Source organism: Rhea americana, unplaced genomic scaffold, assembly GCF_003343005.1.
Source record: "Rhea americana isolate MKP2758 unplaced genomic scaffold, rheAme1 scaffold_62, whole genome shotgun sequence".
Taxonomy (NCBI): domain Eukaryota; kingdom Metazoa; phylum Chordata; class Aves; order Rheiformes; family Rheidae; genus Rhea; species Rhea americana.
The window spans coordinates 4,156,318-4,174,839 of NW_028186779.1; the positions used below are offsets into that span (position 1 = coordinate 4,156,318).

General features: G+C 40.4%; 2 protein-coding genes across 3 annotated transcripts in view; one reads left to right on the plus strand and one right to left on the minus strand.

Moving 5' to 3' along the window:
- Nucleotides 1–12,365, minus strand: part of SUGCT (succinyl-CoA:glutarate-CoA transferase) — a 332,460-nt gene extending 320,095 nt beyond the window's left edge. For both annotated transcript variants that reach the window (XM_085320193.1, XM_085320192.1), the window contains exons 1-5: nt 12,131–12,365; nt 8,543–8,594; nt 8,379–8,452; nt 2,655–2,740; nt 1,625–1,675 (exon numbers count right to left, since the gene is read on the minus strand). In XM_085320193.1, coding sequence (XP_085176319.1) covers nt 1,625–1,675; nt 2,655–2,740; nt 8,379–8,452; nt 8,543–8,594; nt 12,131–12,278 — 411 coding nt within the window. In that variant the 5' untranslated portion in view covers nt 12,279–12,365. The remainder of the gene's footprint in view (nt 1–1,624; nt 1,676–2,654; nt 2,741–8,378; nt 8,453–8,542; nt 8,595–12,130) is intronic.
- Nucleotides 12,366–15,737: 3,372 nt separating this feature from the next.
- MPLKIP (M-phase specific PLK1 interacting protein) overlaps nt 15,738–18,522 on the plus strand; it is an 8,384-nt gene continuing 5,599 nt past the window's right edge. Inside the window, exon 1 of the mRNA XM_085320234.1 lies at nt 15,738–16,204. Coding sequence (XP_085176360.1) covers nt 15,839–16,204 — 366 coding nt within the window. The 5' untranslated portion in view covers nt 15,738–15,838. The remainder of the gene's footprint in view (nt 16,205–18,522) is intronic.

Genomic DNA, 18,522 nt, shown 5'->3' on the forward strand with positions numbered 1-18,522 from the left:
CTATGAAGACGATTAGAGGACTGGAGCATCTCCTCTATGAGGAAAGGCTGTGAGAGCTGGACCCATTTAGCCTGCAGAAGATCCCCTCTCAGTCTTCTCTTATCAATGTCTACAAATACCTTAAGGGAGGGTGTCAAGAGGATGAGGCCAGACTCTTTGCAGTGGTGCCATGTGACAAGACAAGAGGCAACAGGCACAGGCTGAACCACAGGAAGTTCCACCTGAATACGAGAAAGAACTTTCCTGTGAGTGACAGAGCACTGGAACAGGTTGCCCAGAGAGGCTGTGGAGTCTCCTTCTCTGGAGATATTCAAAACCTACCTGGATGCAATTCTGTGCAATGTGGTCTAGGTGACCCTGCTTGACCAGGGGAGTTGGACTAGATGATCTCCAGAGGTCTCTCCCAACCGTTCTGTGATATACACTTGACTATTTCAGTAACATCAAACTAATGGCAGTATTAATACTGCTGCTTGCAGGAATCATTTGTCTATGGCTCTTACTGGCCTCTACCTTATTTGCAGCATCATACTAGCTCTACATTACAGTAGCAAAAGAGATCTTTCATGACAAATAAGAGAGAGGAAAGTTGCTACTTCGATTTACAGATTACATGAGATCTGAACTTAATCAGACACTTGAACCTCAAGCATGGTTTCATTTTATTTTATCTAAAATACATCTGTGTCATACCAAGCAAAGTTATTCTTACTATGTCTGTTTGCCAAACTTTTAGAAGGAAAACATACAGCTTTATAGCAAGCAACAGTAAATGGTTCTATTCCATAAAGGGCCCAGGGAGAGGGCACTGGAGAATCCTCAGCTTATCAACTCTGAAGATTTCCATGTGAAGTGTCTCATTTTTACAGAAGTGACAAAAAAGAGCATCAAAAACAGACAAATTAAAAGAACCTATTGCCATTTTACATAGTGTTTCTGGCAAAAAATACTACCAGACCAATTCCACTGATCGCAGGACATATATTGTTTCACTGTGAAAACAGAAGTGATTCGAACTGACGTTGAAATAGCAGAAGTCAGCTCATCTTCTCGGATGTGTCAGTACCGCAGGGCTAAAAACACAGCAGCAGCAAGTAGAAAGTATAATTTTTCTCAATAAATAAAAATGGGTGAAAAAGTATAAGTTTTACAGACTGCAAAAGATGATAATTTCATTTTTTTTCAGTGGAAAAAGGTATCACTCAAATTCTAAATTGAAATATTTGGGAGGAAAAAAAAAACAAACACGAAATTTGACCTACAGGACAGCAGTTCAAGAAGTTGCCCAGTAACAAAGGTCACGAATACACTGTAACACTCAAACTTGCAGATATTTGAGCCCAGTCCTCCTTTTTGTAAATCCCCACTGGCTTTCAAAGCACAATTTGATCATCACAGCTGTGACCATTATTCAATAACATTTTGATGTARATTTCATACTGAACATTGAGTCCAAAGGTACAAAGCATGGAAGTAACACACTGATATGACAGATTAACTACAATATACACTTATTTTTCATTATCAGATATCAAATTAATATTTGAAATGAAGAGTTTATTCCTTACTATTTAGGATCAGAACAGTACAAAACAAGCACAATTTGCGTTCAGTTAGAACCTACCTCTCTAACTAGCTTTGTTCCTTTTGGGTGCTTCATATTGACAGCTATACTCTAGAGGAAAAGGAAAAAAAAAAGAAAAACAATCATTTCTATGAAAGCCCTTCTAGTACTTGTCATCWGCTTCTAAAAGTAACCAATACTGAAATTTCAAACAGCTAGAAAAAGAATAAACAAACTAACACAAACACTTGCCCTCCCTGCAAAAAGAATAACTTTCTGATGGTAAAACAAGCACCAAAACAAGTTTGAAGGAAGCAGTCTGAGGCACCTGCAGCTGGGAACTGCACTATATGTTTGTAAAACACCTACTGCAACTACAGWTGGGGACACCAGAACCTTCCTTTCAGTGGCAGTGAGCCAATTAAACAGCTCAGGCATGTTGGGAAACTTCATCCTGACCCTGAGATTTCACAAGCTACTTCTTCAGCCACCTTAACTGTAGTAAGATTCCTGCTCTCCTGATTCCAGCTGCCAGGTGAGGCAGGTCAGCGAGCTGACTCATCTGAAATACTGATTCAGCTGGAAAAAGATAATCCTYTCCTTCAGCAGGGTTAAATTGCAGTTGATTTGCCTCACACATCAGCTGAGCAGAAGAAAAAAAAAAATCAGAAACATGGGCAACTGAGGACAGGCAGGTTCACTCTTGACTTTGCATTGGCTTCTGCTGACCACAGAACCATATCACAGGCTTGCAGCTTTTTTTCCAAAATTCTTCAGGTTTTATTATTACTTTTTTTATTTATTCACTTTGATAACATAACTTCATGCCAATGTTACTACTGTAAAAATCTCAATARAAAATGAAATAATTAGAAGCTTGCCCTGTTAAGCATTTTTGGTTTCTTGCTATTCATTTCCACTTAGTCACAAGTCATCTCAATTTGTCAGTGATTACACAGTATACACAGTTCAATACCTTGTTCTTGCATAGTTAAATTTTATATAAAAGTAGTTTGTTTTCTGTAATTACAACTAAAGACATAATGTTTTCCTTTSATTGTCCAGTGTTCAATATAACACTTCCATTTACCTTTTTATTCCGATTAACACTGAGATAATAAACACTTTCTGTTCCAGCAAAAGGTGGGCCCCAGGCTCTAGTATCATCACCAGCTCCTGAAAGAAATAAATTTGTATTTGCAGTTGTCTAATATTAAATAGGCAAGAAACAAAATTAATACAAAGCAGTTTTTCTCCTAGGTCACATTTAAATTTCCTAAGCTTCAATGAGGGCAGGCAAAAATTACTTCTCTATGTATATTTGGGGATTTTATGCCAAGAAAAGCCTAAAACCTGATTATGCAAAGCAGATGTGGGTTTTTGCTAGTGCTGTGACTATTTTAAAACACTTTGGTTTGCTACTGCTGTGATTATTTTTATTTTCAAAATATAAATAGACAGCCAAATACCACTGATCTATTTACTGGTTTTATTTATTTTTAACCTAAAACAGTACTACATTRACATTCTTTCATGCAGTCTGGAAAAATTTAACAGAAGCTCTTGTGCTGCACAGAGTCCTCACAGTCACAGTCCATCAATTGTTCCTGAAACACTGTGGGCACGAAGTAAAAATAATTGCTGATCAGCAACAACTTGTCAACTTGTGTGCTCCAGAACACAGGCAAAAGGTAGCACTTGGTACTGCTGGCAAGGGCCCCCACCTACTACTCCCTTCAGGACTGCTCTTGCCTTACAGAAATGTAAGACAGCATTAAAGCTGCTGCAGACACTTGTTCTCATCACTGTACCATTTAAGTTCAATTCCCAATTTTAAACCTTTCTTAAGTGTCACAAAGCCTAGCAATCTATTTTAATTAGAATTAAAACTAAACCTTATTTCAGATATAATCACGATTCCAAGTTCTACGGGTCATGCAACTTATCTGTCTAGACAAACTACTTGTTAACTCCAAGTGAGTGAAAACTTTCCTTAGTGAGGCACCATGGAGGCCTATTTGATACTAGCACTCAGAGGCAGGCAACCAAGCAAAACAACCTTTAGATGGACACAACACAATCACTGTTATATAATTAAGCTGTACACTACATTTATACCCAAAGTCCACAGGCCATTTAAGCTCAGTTGTTGCAGAAGCTATGCAAACATGCAAATTACTGACACTCATCAGCATTTGTGCTTTTTAATCACCTCACAAAGAATTATCTTGGTTTACAGGGAAGCTTGGGGAAAAAAAGTATCTTTTCCACATGTTCTCACCTCAAATCACTCAAACAAAATACTCCAGTAATACTTTCCACATAAGATGCTAGTGAGGCTATCAGGCTTTAYAGAATAAGCCTGTGAGTAAGCCTATCTTTATAGAAAATACTCCTGTGAAAACGAGTATAACCTCACAGAACAAACTGATTATTATCTGCATTCTAGCAGTGTTTGAAGTCAAGAATTATCAGCTGTTATTCTCCTTTATTCACAAACCAATACTCTGAAAAAGCTAGAATGCAAGCCTCTGAAACCATYCGTCCATACTTAACCACAGACATCGCCCGTTTCATGTAACCCAGATACCTGGAATAATACCTTTGTCAGTCTCATCTGATGGTACAAAACTCAGTCAGTTTCTGCCCTGTCACAACATACAAACATTTGAAGCAGTGGTGATCAACCAATTGATGAGCCGTTGGTTGATACAACAAAACATTTAACAAATGCTCAATGAAGATATCTTTCCTATTTAAAATACAGTAAATGTGTTTTAGTATCTCAAACCTRTAATTTATCTTCACTGGCTCTTTTCAAAACTACTAATACTAGAAAAGGATTTTTTTAAAAAAATGGAAACTAATATATGACAATGTGCAGCTGCTATGCATGCTTCATACCCAACACACAAAACTGAAGGCCAAATACATGGAGTATTTATAAAAGAAATGAATGCTATATAATATGTTATTCTTCTTCCTATGTAATTTTAAGAATCAAAGTCTGAAAAACTTCAGAAATTTAGTTATTCCAATAGAATTAAGCTTTTTAAAGAAAACTATTACCTAATATCAGTAGATCTTCAGAACTCTTTGTATTTGAAGCATACATGCACAGTGGAAAGAAAAATCAGTTGTGTTATGCTAAAATACAAAAAAAAGTATATCCTTTTACTTCTAAAAGTCAGAGATAAATTCTATCCATGAAGCTATCCAGAGTCTAACAATACCAGCCTCAGAAGAAACTACAGAAATCTTTATTTCTGTGTCTTCAAACATGCAACTGAAGCTACTTGACCTCAGACACTTCCAGCACTAGAATGGAAAAAAAAAAAATATCCCATTTCCACCTAAATAGGAATCTCAGATCCAGAATTTTAAAGATACATTTACTTCATACAGAAAACAACCTTGATTCACTTTGCACAAGTCCAGAGAAAGATTTGTCTGACAAAGTAACTTTTAATTGGCAACACAAAACTGTATTGGTATATTAAAATTTATTCTCAGGAAGTATGCCAAGACACCTTATACTCTATCAATCAAAATGCTTGCCATAACCCAACCAGGTCTGCAAAGTATTACCCCAAAGCTATATCACAATACAATTTATTTGTACTTTCGTGCTTAAATAATGAGTTTTTCTTATAATAAGGAGAATGAAAATAAGAAGTAGAGTTACTGTTTCCAAAATCAAAATGTCATTTTATCAGTATTCTAACCCTGGGCAGTAAGATGTACKCCTATTTAAGATTACCTAAGAGCTTTGGCTCCGGAAGAACTGAGCTGCAAAATCTGAATTTTCCAATGGGAAAATACTTGCTTTTTTCTGCAATAAACAGAAGTATGCCCTAGGGTGCAGATTACATGATTGTTTGAGTCTGTCAGAGTACAAAACAATCAAAATACATTTTTAAATTTTATTAAACATAGTTCTAAATCACAAGTCAGCTTTCAGCCTCCATACTTGCAACTGACATTCTACAGCACAGCTAACTACCCAAACCAAAATATATTAAAAGGAAATGAATACAAGTAGCTTAAGAAATTTTTTAAAGGGCTCAGCTTCATCAAGCCTACTACTGAATTTAATCAACGATGAGAAGCAAATATTTGTAAAATAAAATACTTTAATTATTTAAAGTCAACTCAGCCTTCTGATTCAGCTAACACAGTCATACAAGTACTAGTACAGTGCCACAAAAGGACAAGACTTTGCAGCCAAAGAGAGAAGGAAGACTGGGGCATCTAAATTACCCCTTTCAAGGGAAGCAGTAAGTTAAAGTAAACTGAAGAAAGTGGTTTCATAATTAGTCTATTTCTGTTACTTCTATTAAAAAGCAGTTTTCTTTTAAAATTTACTTGTACCACCTCTCCCCATACCAAGGCACATACTCCCTTCTATGCAGAATTTTAGGCACCTTTATCTACCATACACTTAAATATTTAATTTGTATGTTATTTAGCGGATCAGGTTATAGAATGCTTCACAGCTATTTCCATTATAGTTTGTTTCCAACTATACCTATCTGTCACAAAAATGAGGTGATCATATAGTAACAGTACATGACATTACACTCTGCTATCAAACTATGAAAAACAAGGACTGCTCCCAGGTATCTGAGCTTCCTCTTTTTTCCTCCTCTGGAAAGAGTATCAGAGAAGAGCAAAGACTCAAAATCCCAGTAACAGCACAATGTCTAAAGACAAAAAATTGGCCTATGCTAAACAGAACAGGATATGCAATGGAAATCTCTGCTCAGGGAATCTCTGCTCAGGGACTAGTAGCTAACCTACGATTCAACAAATTGACATAACTGAATCCTGAATAAAGGTCCATTTTATTGCCTTTTTTTGGTAAAATGTACTGGCTTGCAAACAAAAAGAGCTTTCAAACTTTCATATCTCATACATACACACACACACACACACACAGACACAAAAAAAAAAAAAAAAGCAAGTCCTTTTTTTTTCACCCTTTTCTAAAATATGAATGCTGTATATTTCAGGGAAGCCTGATAAAGGCCCCCTCTGAAAAGCTGCAGAATCATCCCTCCTTATAATTATAAACTAGAATTGAGAAAGGGACTATCAATACATGGTTGTAATCACACCAATAAGTTACTATACTAAATGCCAACAGCAAAACTTAATTTTACACTTCTAATGTGAAGTCTAGTGGCATCAATATATATTTCTAAGCCATTATACAAAACATTTCCTTGCACACACATAATCGTGCCAAACTAGTCTTGTGGTTATTCATGCTCATACCAAGAACAGACAAAGCAAAATCTAAAATTTTTCATCTTCACAGATAATAGCTTTGTACAGGCACAGTTTCCTGTGCATTAATGTTAGTTGCATGTAGAAATCCATCATTTCTGGAAGAAAAGAGCCCTGAGTGACCAGTTAGAAGCCTGATGTTTCAATAAGCAAGAGATGTCCAATTAATATGGCAAAGGCATAAGATGTATATAAGCCTGCTGAAAATGCAGATGGGTATTTTCTTTCTAAGGCTTAAAAAGAACAGCAATTCTCATACAGCACCTACAGTCGCTGCTGGAGAAGCAAAAGATAGAGCCACAAAATCCAGCAAAAGTCTTTAATAATTGTGAGCAATAATGAAGGCAATTCTTCACTGCCTTGAAGAATATGAAAATGGTACTATGTCAAGTCTAAAGTGGCACTAAGTGTCAATAGTGACATCATTCTGGTAACATTTTAATATGGACAAAATAATTGTGGATTTGAAATAATCCCAGTCAGCATGACGTAAGGGTATATGAACTCAGTTTGATTTTTATACTTCTTTTTAAAACATAAACTGCTATATTACATTATATAGTCACAGAGCATATAAAGTAGAAATTTTAATCATTAGCTCCCAATAATCCAACAGACACCAACAACATGAAAAAAGTTACCTTAATTAAAAAAATAAAATTAAAGTCACACACACATAAAATTATATAAATCCTGAAAGTATATAATAAACTCCTTGAGCCACAGACCTCATCTTAACTGGAGACTCATGAGCCATACAAACTCATAAGTCTTATAAAAGTAAATGCTGGAAGGATTCTGTACATTTGATCAATTTCTGCATGTTACACACTACATTTAAAACCCTCTTTTAGCACTCTCACCACATTATAAAGCCCCATACACTTKAACATTCACCTGGTCAATTTAAAACCTAAGAAAAGTCCAAATGTTATAAAGAAAGCCAACTTAATTTTGAATGATGGAACAAAGTACTTTAATAGGTCATGATTCAGTACTGTTATGTCCACTAATAATTCAAAAAAGACTTGATATTATAACTTCAAGCTTCTCATACCATTATCTTTGCCAAATATAGATATAAGCTACTTCTGATCAAAACATACATACTCAGAGCACCATGTTAAACTTACCAAACAAATCACACACTTCAGCAAACATACCAATAATTAGTTCTCTACCACATGCTGCAAATACTATAATGATGTCAACATGATTCAGATATCGTGAAGCTATGGTTTGCGTAATATACAAGGAGGTACAAAATTATCGCTAAACACAATGCCATATGCACACCATCACCAAACAAAACACTAGACAATAGCCTTTATAAGTATTTCCAAAGGTGTTTGATCTTACAATCTCAGCCCATACAGGTGGCCCAAGACATTATCATAAATCCAAATATTATTAAGAATCCCTCAGAAAATCACGCAAGAAATTAACTCAAAACACACGAACAACTCGTTTGTTAATTAGACTTTCATTCTTACTGTTTCTAAAAGAAAAAAAAAGTCAGTCTTACCTGGTCTTTCCACTTTGATAACTTCAGCCCCTAGATCTCCTAAATTCATTGTGGCAAAGGGCCCTGCAAGCACCCTACAACATTAAAAAAAATAACAACAACAACTTTATTGCTTTAGCACATTATTGCATCTAGACAGACTGTTCCAAACTACAAACACAAACCTTGTTAGATCAAGAATTTTCACACCATCCAATGGCTTTATATTAGTAGCACCTGGCAAGAAACAGAAAACAGTAACTCTTGAATCCCCTGCTAAAACATTTCTCATTGGAAGTCTTAAACACTGCTTTTATGGCTTGTTCTCACCATTCTCCCTCTTCTCTCTTCCCCTCTAAAGGATAATAAAGTTTTCTTCATAGGTTTGGTTTGAGCATTATGTAACACGAGTAACAGCTTTCAAAGTTGGAAAACCTTACAGTCAGCACTGCAGAACCTAGTCTAAAAATGTAACAATTTTACAGTAAAACTAGTTTTAAAAAGATGTTAAAATCTGCTGCCAGTACATGAACTCACATAGTTTTCAAAGATTTACCTGAGCATAGCAAACAACACCAAAATGACCCATGAGCTAAAAATAATGGCGAGCATACCAATATGAGGCAGAATATCCTCAGCAGTAGTTTGATGTATACTGACCTAGACCTGCGGCACAGTTTCTATGTTTCCAAAATGAGGTTTACAAAAGTGAAGGCAGAACCGAGGAAATTTGTTCYGCTTTTCAACAGCAAAAACACATCCAAGACAACTCCCTTCCCTCATCTAGCTCTCAAAAGCAGCACTGGCAAGAAATCTCACAGATAAGGCAAGCAATTTTGTAATCGAGACCACAGGTTTGTCAAAAATCTCTTGGGTGACCCTGAGTAAGTCAATTATCTGCTAACTCAGTTTCTTTAACGGCAATATGGGAATAAAAACATTGCCCCTATGGGAATTCTAATTTCACTGCTATTTGTAAGGTGGTCTAATGTCACCAAAGAATTAGAAAGCACTGGTTGATAACACCACTCCAACAGTAACACCAAAATTAGACAGCATAAACAGTGAGAAGCATCTCCTACTTGTCCAAATATAAGAAAGCAATACAAAACATGGATAAAACAACTAATTCCTCTATTATTACAAATCTCTCCAGAGGTATTTGAGCTTAATAGGTTTTATGCAGACTAAGTAGCATGTTGAAAACATTCTTCTCCAAGAATGCCCAAGTATTTCACACACTTCAGACGCTTTCTGAGAACTCAGACTGCCACATTTCAGGTAAGATTCCAGCTATTGGAAAATACTAGTGCTAGTAAACATAGATCCTCTCAAGTAACCTCAGTTGTATCAAGCTGACTCTAATTAAGCAAATGCTAARTATATGCTTATCCGTTAAGGAGTCAAGTGCACTATTTGCTTCACAATGAGATTACTCTTGTGTTTAAGGAAAATATGTAAACATCTTTACTGGAAAGCACAGCTCTCTAAAACCATTTGCTAGTTAGCAGAAAGATTTGTCCACCTTCCTCTGTATTTTCCATGCCCTCTAAAACTGCAGTCTCTTATTCAATGATTCATTAGAGGGCTTATTCTCTTCATGAGCCAGTACTTAACATGACTTACATTTCTTACATACACTACCATCCCAACACTGATATTTCATGTCAAGCAGGTTCTCTACCTGTGGCTAACTGTGCTTCAGGAATCAGCAAGGACTTTTTCCTCAAAGAAATCTAGAAAGTATCAAGATTTCCCTGTAAATATGCATTTAAGCGTAACTAAGATTGATGAGTCCTTATCATATCGTTCATGTTATGGTAACATCCAAGAACTCCCTGGTCAGAGACTGGGGCTCTCATACTTGGTGCAGAACAGGAGAGAGTGCAAACATATTCCAGATATATAGACCATTTTCAAAATTTTTTAAAGAAATGCTAATAAATAATGCAGCTGTCTACAATAATGGAGAAATGCAAGAAAGAGCTCAAAAGCTTGCTTGTGGAAGTCTGAGAATATGCAGATGTCTGTTAGCCTCTTCAAGTTAGAATAAAGAACMCAGATATTCAAGAAGAAAAATTTCTAAGACCTAAACTGGTTTTCCAGTAGTACACTAGCATGTAGCAAACCTTCTTTTAGAAGTCACAGAATCCAAAGCCTTTTGACTATCAAACTACAACAGTTCTCATAACTAGCCATCAGAAATACGTCCTATCTTCATTTTTTTTCTGGCTAGCCTCAGAGTTGGCACACATCCAAAGTTAATCATTCATCTTCAAAGCTAATAGTTGGCTTCTCTGAATTATTTTTTATTCATATTTTGGCTCAATATAGTCAAAATGCTCACAAATACAAACTCGTATTTTCTTTTGCATTTTTTCCTCTTATTTTAGCAACTTAACAATTGAAACAAAATCCACTCTCCCAGCTGTAACTGTACTGTATTTACAAACKACTTATTCCTTTGATTCTTGTATTTGCTGTAAACTGCAGATCTATGTGCATCTTTTATAAAGATCTCCGCTGAAGAAAATAAACAGAGGCGGTTACTCTCTCAAAATGACTTAAACTTTTTACTTCAGCTCACTAGGTTGGCCTATCTATTAACAGCACAAATTAGCCAACTGAGAGACTGTTCCACAGTAGAATGGATTTAAGTTAATTTTAAATCCTTGATCTCCAAAAAAGTTTTCATTTATACTTTTAAACTACAAAAGCAATTACTGGGAACAGGGTTGATTAGTTCTCCGCACACAATACTTTCACACCAATGCAAATTAACTTCAAATAACTAATTCCAATCCAACTGCTTCCAACTCTGGAGGAAAATATAAATCACTCAAGTCYTTCCTTTGACCACACAATCAATACTTTTTAATTCATACATGCAGGGGGTAATGATCAAGTCTAGCACTACTGCAGATAAATTCACCAACTATTCACTGTTCACTCACAGCAGGGATGCATTTGGCACATTAATCTCCAGAAATAAAAAATGCAAGCGTCCTCTGATTCTAACGCAACTGTTGCTATTTTTCTGTTATTTAAGAACTGGAAAATCTGAAAGCCAGACCTGCTGCTCAGTCAACCAATGGAAACTGATTTTGCTGTGGCTCGTTTTTATTTTCCCCCCTTTAGAAACAAAAGTACTGCTGGAAGTCACYAGCTCTGCAACTTTAGAAAAATCATGCCTAAAGCGAGACAGCAGGCACTTCTTCCATTAACAGGAACTTCCTGAATACCTGACACCCTCTCTGCCAGAGGCAACCCGGAGCTGCGGGGAGCTGGCGATGCAGCAGAACTGACGTGCAAAGTCCCGTTTCGGTCACCCTCGGCRAAGCCCCGGAGGCAAGCAGAGAGCACAACAGCGGCGAGGAGAAGGCGGAGGAGGCGACGACGCCCGCCGCAGCCCCWGCGGCCGCGGTGGGGGGAGCCCGCGCCCTGCCCCGCATGTCGGGGAGGGCGATGGGGCTGCGGGCGGCCAGGTGCTGCGGACGAGGCGCGGGCGCCCCGAACCACCTCCTCCTCAGCAGCTGCGCTCCCTCGGCAGCAGCCCGCCGCGGGCGCGGGGGGGGGGGTCGTCCCTGGGGTCCCTCGTCGCTGTGGCGGTTAACGGTTTAACGGTCCCTCCGCCGCACGCACACCGCGGCGAACGGCTCGCGCCGGTGACCCCCGCTCCTCGCTCCGCCCGYTCGGGCCACCGCCACAGCGCGGAGGGAGGAAGCCACGGAGGTGCAAGGAAGGGGGAAAAGCGGGGAGCGCGGCGCGGCTACCTGCCGGGGGGCCGCCCTCGCTGCGCGCCCCGCCGCCGCTCAGGGCTCGAGGGCGGCGCGGCGCGCCACCAGCAGCTGTGGGGCACAGGCTCTTCCACAGCCCGCTGCTGCGGTGGCAACTCCTTCTTCCCAGCCCCACGCTCAGCATCTCCGCTCGCCGCCGCACTAGTAAAGGGGAGTGTGTGCGCGTGTGKGAGGTGGGGAACAGATAGGCACTGCACAGCCAGTGCGTCGTGAAAAGGTGCGCGCTGGAGCGCAGTGCGCAGACGCCCACCGCCGCGCCCTCGCTCTCCGGGAGCGTGAAATTGTTCCCGGGCGGTGGCGGGGCGCAGGCGCAGTGCGCGCCTCCCTCCGCTKCTCCCTGGCCCCGCCCCGCCGGCCGCTGAGGGGCCCCGGGGTGACTCCTGCCGGCTATAAAGCGGGAACGGGAAAGGTTTCGCTGTCTGAGGTGTAGTGGTGTAGGTCTGCTGCGGCGCAGGCCTGTAAGGCGTCTCCAGTGAGGTTGCCTGAGGGCACCGTGTGGGCATGTTGGTTGTTGTGTTCTTCTTTTCAGCATCGAGCAGCCTAGCGTTAGGTAATCCTCTGATCAGACAGGCTTCCCACTGCTGGTCCTGCTAAAAGCTGGTGACTGGGTTGTGCCCAACAGAGAACTGTGCTATTACTGCTGTATCATCCTGCATAAGTGGATAGGCTAGTGCTAGGCCATGGAAAMCTCATATTGAGAGCAGGCATTCATGTAAAGGTTGAGGAAGTAATAACAGTCTTCTTTTATTCTTCTTAATGTGTAGGATACAGGTGTTTGGCCTTAATAAATGTGTTGCAGATGTTGCACCAGTGATTCCAATTAGTATTTAAGTGGAACTTAACTCTCAGTATTTATACAAAGCAGGTCAAGGTGAGGTTTTCTTGTGTGTGTGGTTTTTTTTGTTTGTTTGGGTTTTTTTGTTTGTTTGCTTTTAATAAGGTAACTTGTTCCTGGGCAGAACAATGTTTCATAGGTAGAAAGTAGTATTTCTAGTTTGCAGTATTGCCAAAAATACAACATTGTCAAAATGGGATGCAAATAAAATACCTTGTAACAATTTGCCATGTTTACAAATTAGAGAGTTGGACTGTGTGCCAATTAAATACTTTGACTAGCATTTGTTACCAGCACTAGGTAGATTGCCTATATTAGTTTTACTTCAGTAAAGTGGCAAGATTACTTGCACTGTAAGCCTTTCAGTTAAATATCTATAGAAGGATTAACTTGAACAGGCCCTTCAAGTGATTTCTCCCTGAGCTATGTACTTTCAGACTATTTTTAGTACTTTYAGACTGTGTTTGGATAGAGGGGAAGGCTTGTTCTATGAAAACCATGGTGTCTTCTGCTGTGTAATAGGATAAAAAAGCCTGCATGGAAGTTCAGAATTTGTTTTTGAGAAGTACACTGTGAGGATGATGGCYGCATCTCAAGAATAGGTAAGACTTCTCACTGCTTGAAAATAAGCATTATGAATAGCACAGTCATAAAAAGAATATTGCCTGAGAGAGGTCTTGAATGCTGAGGAAGAACATAGGGAATATATTCTAGTCGACAAGTTTGTTAACTGGACACGCTATGTCTAGTAAAAACTATGACAAGGATGCTTACAATTGTAGAAGCAGTTAGGATTTGTCTACAAGAAGGAACTCATCAGCAAGACTATCCTAGTATAATTCAACATGTGCRTAACAACAGTATCTATTTCTGATTAGTGTGGTGTGAAAATTGTTTAAATTAAAAAAAGATGTCCTTTTCTGCAGTAAGGCTGGTCAGACATACATTGATAGCTACATGGATAAATTGTCTTGGGTAGACATGGCTTTCCTTGTGTATATAATGATAGTAACTAGAAATTTGATCTTCTAGAGATGATAAAACAGTAACARATTAGCACAAGATTTATTAAGTAAACAGGTTTAATCACTGTATTTTACATCTGCCACACTATCGCTTCCTGTCTTCACGGGGAACTTTCACAGAAAACTCATGAAACTGAGTGGAGAGCAGAGTTCATTGAGAATCACAGAACAGCTGGGGCTGGAAGGAACTTCTGGAGATCATCTGGTCCAACCTCCCATGCTCAAACTGGGTCACATACAGCAGGCTGCCCAGGACCATGACCAATTAGGTTTTAAGTGTCTCCAAGAAGGGAAACTCCATCACCTCTATGGGCAAACCTGGTCCAGTGTTCAACCACTCTCACAGTTAAGTGAGGTTTTTTGTTGTTGTTGTTTTTATGTGAAAACGGAAGTTCTCTCTGTTGCCAAAAACAAACAAACAAACAAAAAACACACACAAAAAAACACCTATTTCAAGACAAAAGCAGAATTGGTAGACCAATCACAGGAATAAACAGCTTATTTTGTTGGGTAACTTGTTTTTTAGTGAAAAAAAAACTTAATGGAAATTGATGGCTGAAAATACGGGGAAAGAAAACATAGCAAGAAAATGAGGTCAAATACTGCACTGAGCTCCAATGCAGTATAGGGTGTTTCCCCCATGTAGTGGCTTATTCTACTGTTCTGAAAGCACTATTAATATTCATTTGCTGCATGTGCTAAAAGTGAGTTGTGTTGTGTTGCACTGATGTAAAGCTAAAATCTCTTTAATATTTTTCACTGAGCGCTTCAGAATTTACACTAATATAGCTAAGAACAGAACTAGAATGCTATAAATAACACTTCATGATGTTAAATATGATGTTCTCCTCCTTCCAAGCGAACATTTTCCCCAAATGTCACACGTGTCTCATTCCTGGGGTTGCCATTCTACTGAAGAAATAMTGTCAGTTCAAATGGACTTTAAAGAATACATTCAAAAAAAAGTCATTATATGTGTTTTTAATTGGAATTACTATGATGTATACAGTATTTGTAGGTTTGTATCTTAAAAGACTGTTAAGAAAGGAGTGCAAATAGGCATACCTGAATAGCTACAAAAGGTTGGACAAATACTTGCTTTATAAAGATTGTTTTTTGTTGAGCTTCATCAACTATAACTCTACAGACATTCATTTATAACTATACAAAAACCAGAAATAGTAGGCCTTATTATTATGCCTTTAATTTGAAATAACAGGTAGGTGTAGCTATTACTGATCTTCGAAGGCTATTTCTAATTATTCATTTTTAGCTTTAAAACGCACCAAGTTCCTCAGGGTCTTTACTGCAAGTCACTGTTGTAACGCTCACGACTGGCCAGCCCTGTCTCCTACTCTCGCCACAGAACGGGGGTTACACGACAGAAGCGGGAGCTCTCGACACACCGCGAGGAAACGCTCCAGCAGCGAAGCAGGTGTAATTAAGGCAGAGCTGCCCGTCCAGGAGGCGCACCGTGAAGCCCAGCCCGCACGGCACAAACTCCCCTCGCAGAGCTTGGCGTCCGCCGCTGCTTCCCCCCGCGGCCGCTGTGCGCCCCTCAGCGCCGGCGGCGCAGAGAACCCCGGGGCGCGCGCGCGCAGCGGCCGTTGGGCGCCGCGCGCGGGAACCAACCGCCAGCGCTGTGCTCCCCGCTTCGCCTTCCCCCCCGCCCCAACCCCGGAACCTTTTGAGCTCGGAACCTTCCGGCCGCGTGATGGGGGAGGGGAGGGAGGAGAAAAGGAAAGCAGCGACGTCGCCGCTCCGAGGCGCCGAGCGGGGCGAGGCTGTTGCGCAGGTCTTATTCCTCTCCGCCATCTCGGGGCCATGTACCGGCAGGGCTTCCGCCCCCCCACGCCCCCGTACGCGGGCGGCGGGTTCCGGAGCCCGCCCTCCGCCGGTGGCCCCATGCCGCCCTCGCCGCGGGGCTACGGGAGCCCTCACCACACGCCGCCTTACGGCCACCGGCCTGGGCCCTACGGCAGCGGCCGCTCGCCCCGAGGCCACGGTTTCCACGGCGGCGGCGGCGGCGGGCGGTTCGGGAGCCCGTCGCCGGGGGGCCAGACCCCGCGCAGGCCGCAGAGCGCCAGCCCCCGGTACCCGGCTCCTTATGGCGGCAAATCCCCGGTTGGAGCTGCCCAGCACCCGCAGCAGCACAAGCGCTCGCCCGGGGGCTACCAGAGGCACTACCAGGTATGGGGCAGGGCGGTGAGGGTGACAGGCCTGCGCCTCCGCACGGCGGGGGGGAAGGGGAAGGGGGAGCTGCTGCTGAGCGGGGGCCCTCGTCCCGCAGGGGAGAGCACGCCAAGGGCTTGCGTCTCGGCGCAGCATCCTTCTCCTCCACCTCGATTTTCACGAGAAAGACAGGTTTGCACCACGCAGAACAATCTCCAGCCTTCACCTAGTAGAGGGGAAGAAAGGACTGATTCAGGCAGCTGAATCAGGAAATCCTGCTCAGGAAAGGGAAGAGAGCTCCAAGCCTGTCTGAGGCCTGATGTGAAAAGACAAGGTCCTGTAACAGTGTAGCTTTCCTCCTCTTCATATTCTGACATATTAAGGTGGAGGGGAAAAAACAAAAAAACCCTTACCACCTAAAACTGCAGCGAACATCTCTTTCCTTTCTATTCATTGCCTTTGGATCAGTTTTCTTTAAAAGAATAGGGAGAAGTTGTATGTTTTAACTTTGCCTCTGATGTTTTACATCATGGAAGCTGCTGTGTACACACAAAATGCTTTCTGAGATATGAGAAAAGTAAGCACTGCTCTACTAAAGAGGATTAAGATGAATTTCCTTTAAACTGAAATGAGAGCATCTGTTGGATAATAGTGCATCTACTTGAAGTCTTACRCATTGCACTGAAAGTTTTAATTTATATAGTTTTCCCCAAGAGTTATCAACAATAAGTTCTGTGGGTTGTTTGCTTTTCAGATGGTTGAGTTGGGGTGTGTGACTTCCAGTGAAGATAGGCAGGACAGTTCTTGAGGTGATGCTGACTTTATGTACATAGCTAGCTGTATGCAATATTAGACAAACTTTAAACTAAGAAATGATGCTTGCTGTACAGATGCTCTTACTGATGCTCTACACTCTTAAGGAAAGGGTAATAATGAAGTCTAATCTTAATATAGGCTAGTAAAATGCAAAGTGACCTTTTCATTCCAAAATATGGTCTGATTATTTTCTACCGTGCAGATGGCTATCTTAYAGCAATCTCATCATTGGTAGAAGAGGATCATTACATGTTTTCTTCAACACAATATCTAAAGCTCTCCCAGTGCAGATGCATATAGATTGCTTAAACTTCCTTATCCGTTCAAAAAGGCAAATGAGATGGGGTTCCTGCCACAGTAGTACCTCATTTTTTTGCATTAAAATTGCTCTGACAGATTTTGGAGGGATTTTGGTAACACATGTCTAATCTGCCTACTGAAAATCATCCTTTCATTGATCTCTTAAGTGTGCTTTCTAGAAAGCCTTCCTCAAACTTACTGAGTGAATATGCAGGAATCTTTTTGCCTCTAGTTTCAGTCAGAAATGTTTTATGGCAGGGACTGAGGGTAGAAACAGTCTCATTGGCTCCATCCTTTCAGAAACCTGTCAGTGACAAAGAAGGTGTAGGTTTGAATCCAGTCATGGGGTAACACAGATTGTCACAACACTTTCCTTTTTCCTCTTTCCTCCTACAGACCTTGTGAATAGTTTAGAAGTGTTGGCCTGGTAGTGCTATTTTTTTAGGACTAGAAGGACATTTATATTTCTGTAACTTCACCTAGGACTAAGCTAATGTGTATGTATTTGTACATTTATACACATTGGGACTTTTGGCTGGGAGAAGAACAGGCAATTATGGAGAGAGGAAATTTCTTAAACCAAGATTACCATTTTTTTGGCATCAGCAGCAACACCAAACATTTTGCAGATACCATCATGGTTATCTTTTTCTGTCTGGCTTCAGTTAAACCTTCCAGTAACTTTTAATGTACGATTCAAGGCTATGTTCCCTACAAAGTCGTGCATGTCTAAACCAGTCAGTAGGACTTAGGTCAGAGACTATTGAGCTAGTGGAGTCAAACATAGTATGCCTCCCAGGTGCCAAATTTTACAGTATAGACATGCCTGTAATATCCTGTAAATTTAGACCTTTGTGATAAGGTAAATGAGCTGGTCTGTAAAGACTTAAGTAATCGTTATGAAGAATCTCAGGGCACAAATCCATGAACAGATTTAGCTGGGGGGGGGGAGAGTTATTTATGCTCTAAACTTTGGGTTTCTTTTGAGGGAAGTAGATTGATCGTTGCTTTTTCTTCTGTAGACTGAATTTTTAAAAGAAATATGATGCGCTTGAAGTTTATGGCACTACTGTCATCTATGAAATTAAAATCTTAAGTGACCCTTTAAAATTTCTCATCAGGAAATCCAAAAGACAGTTTTTCAGTTTTTATTTATTTTTTAGGATTTTATATTAAGTCATGTCATTAACATTCTCTTTTTTTTTTTTTTTTTTTTTTTT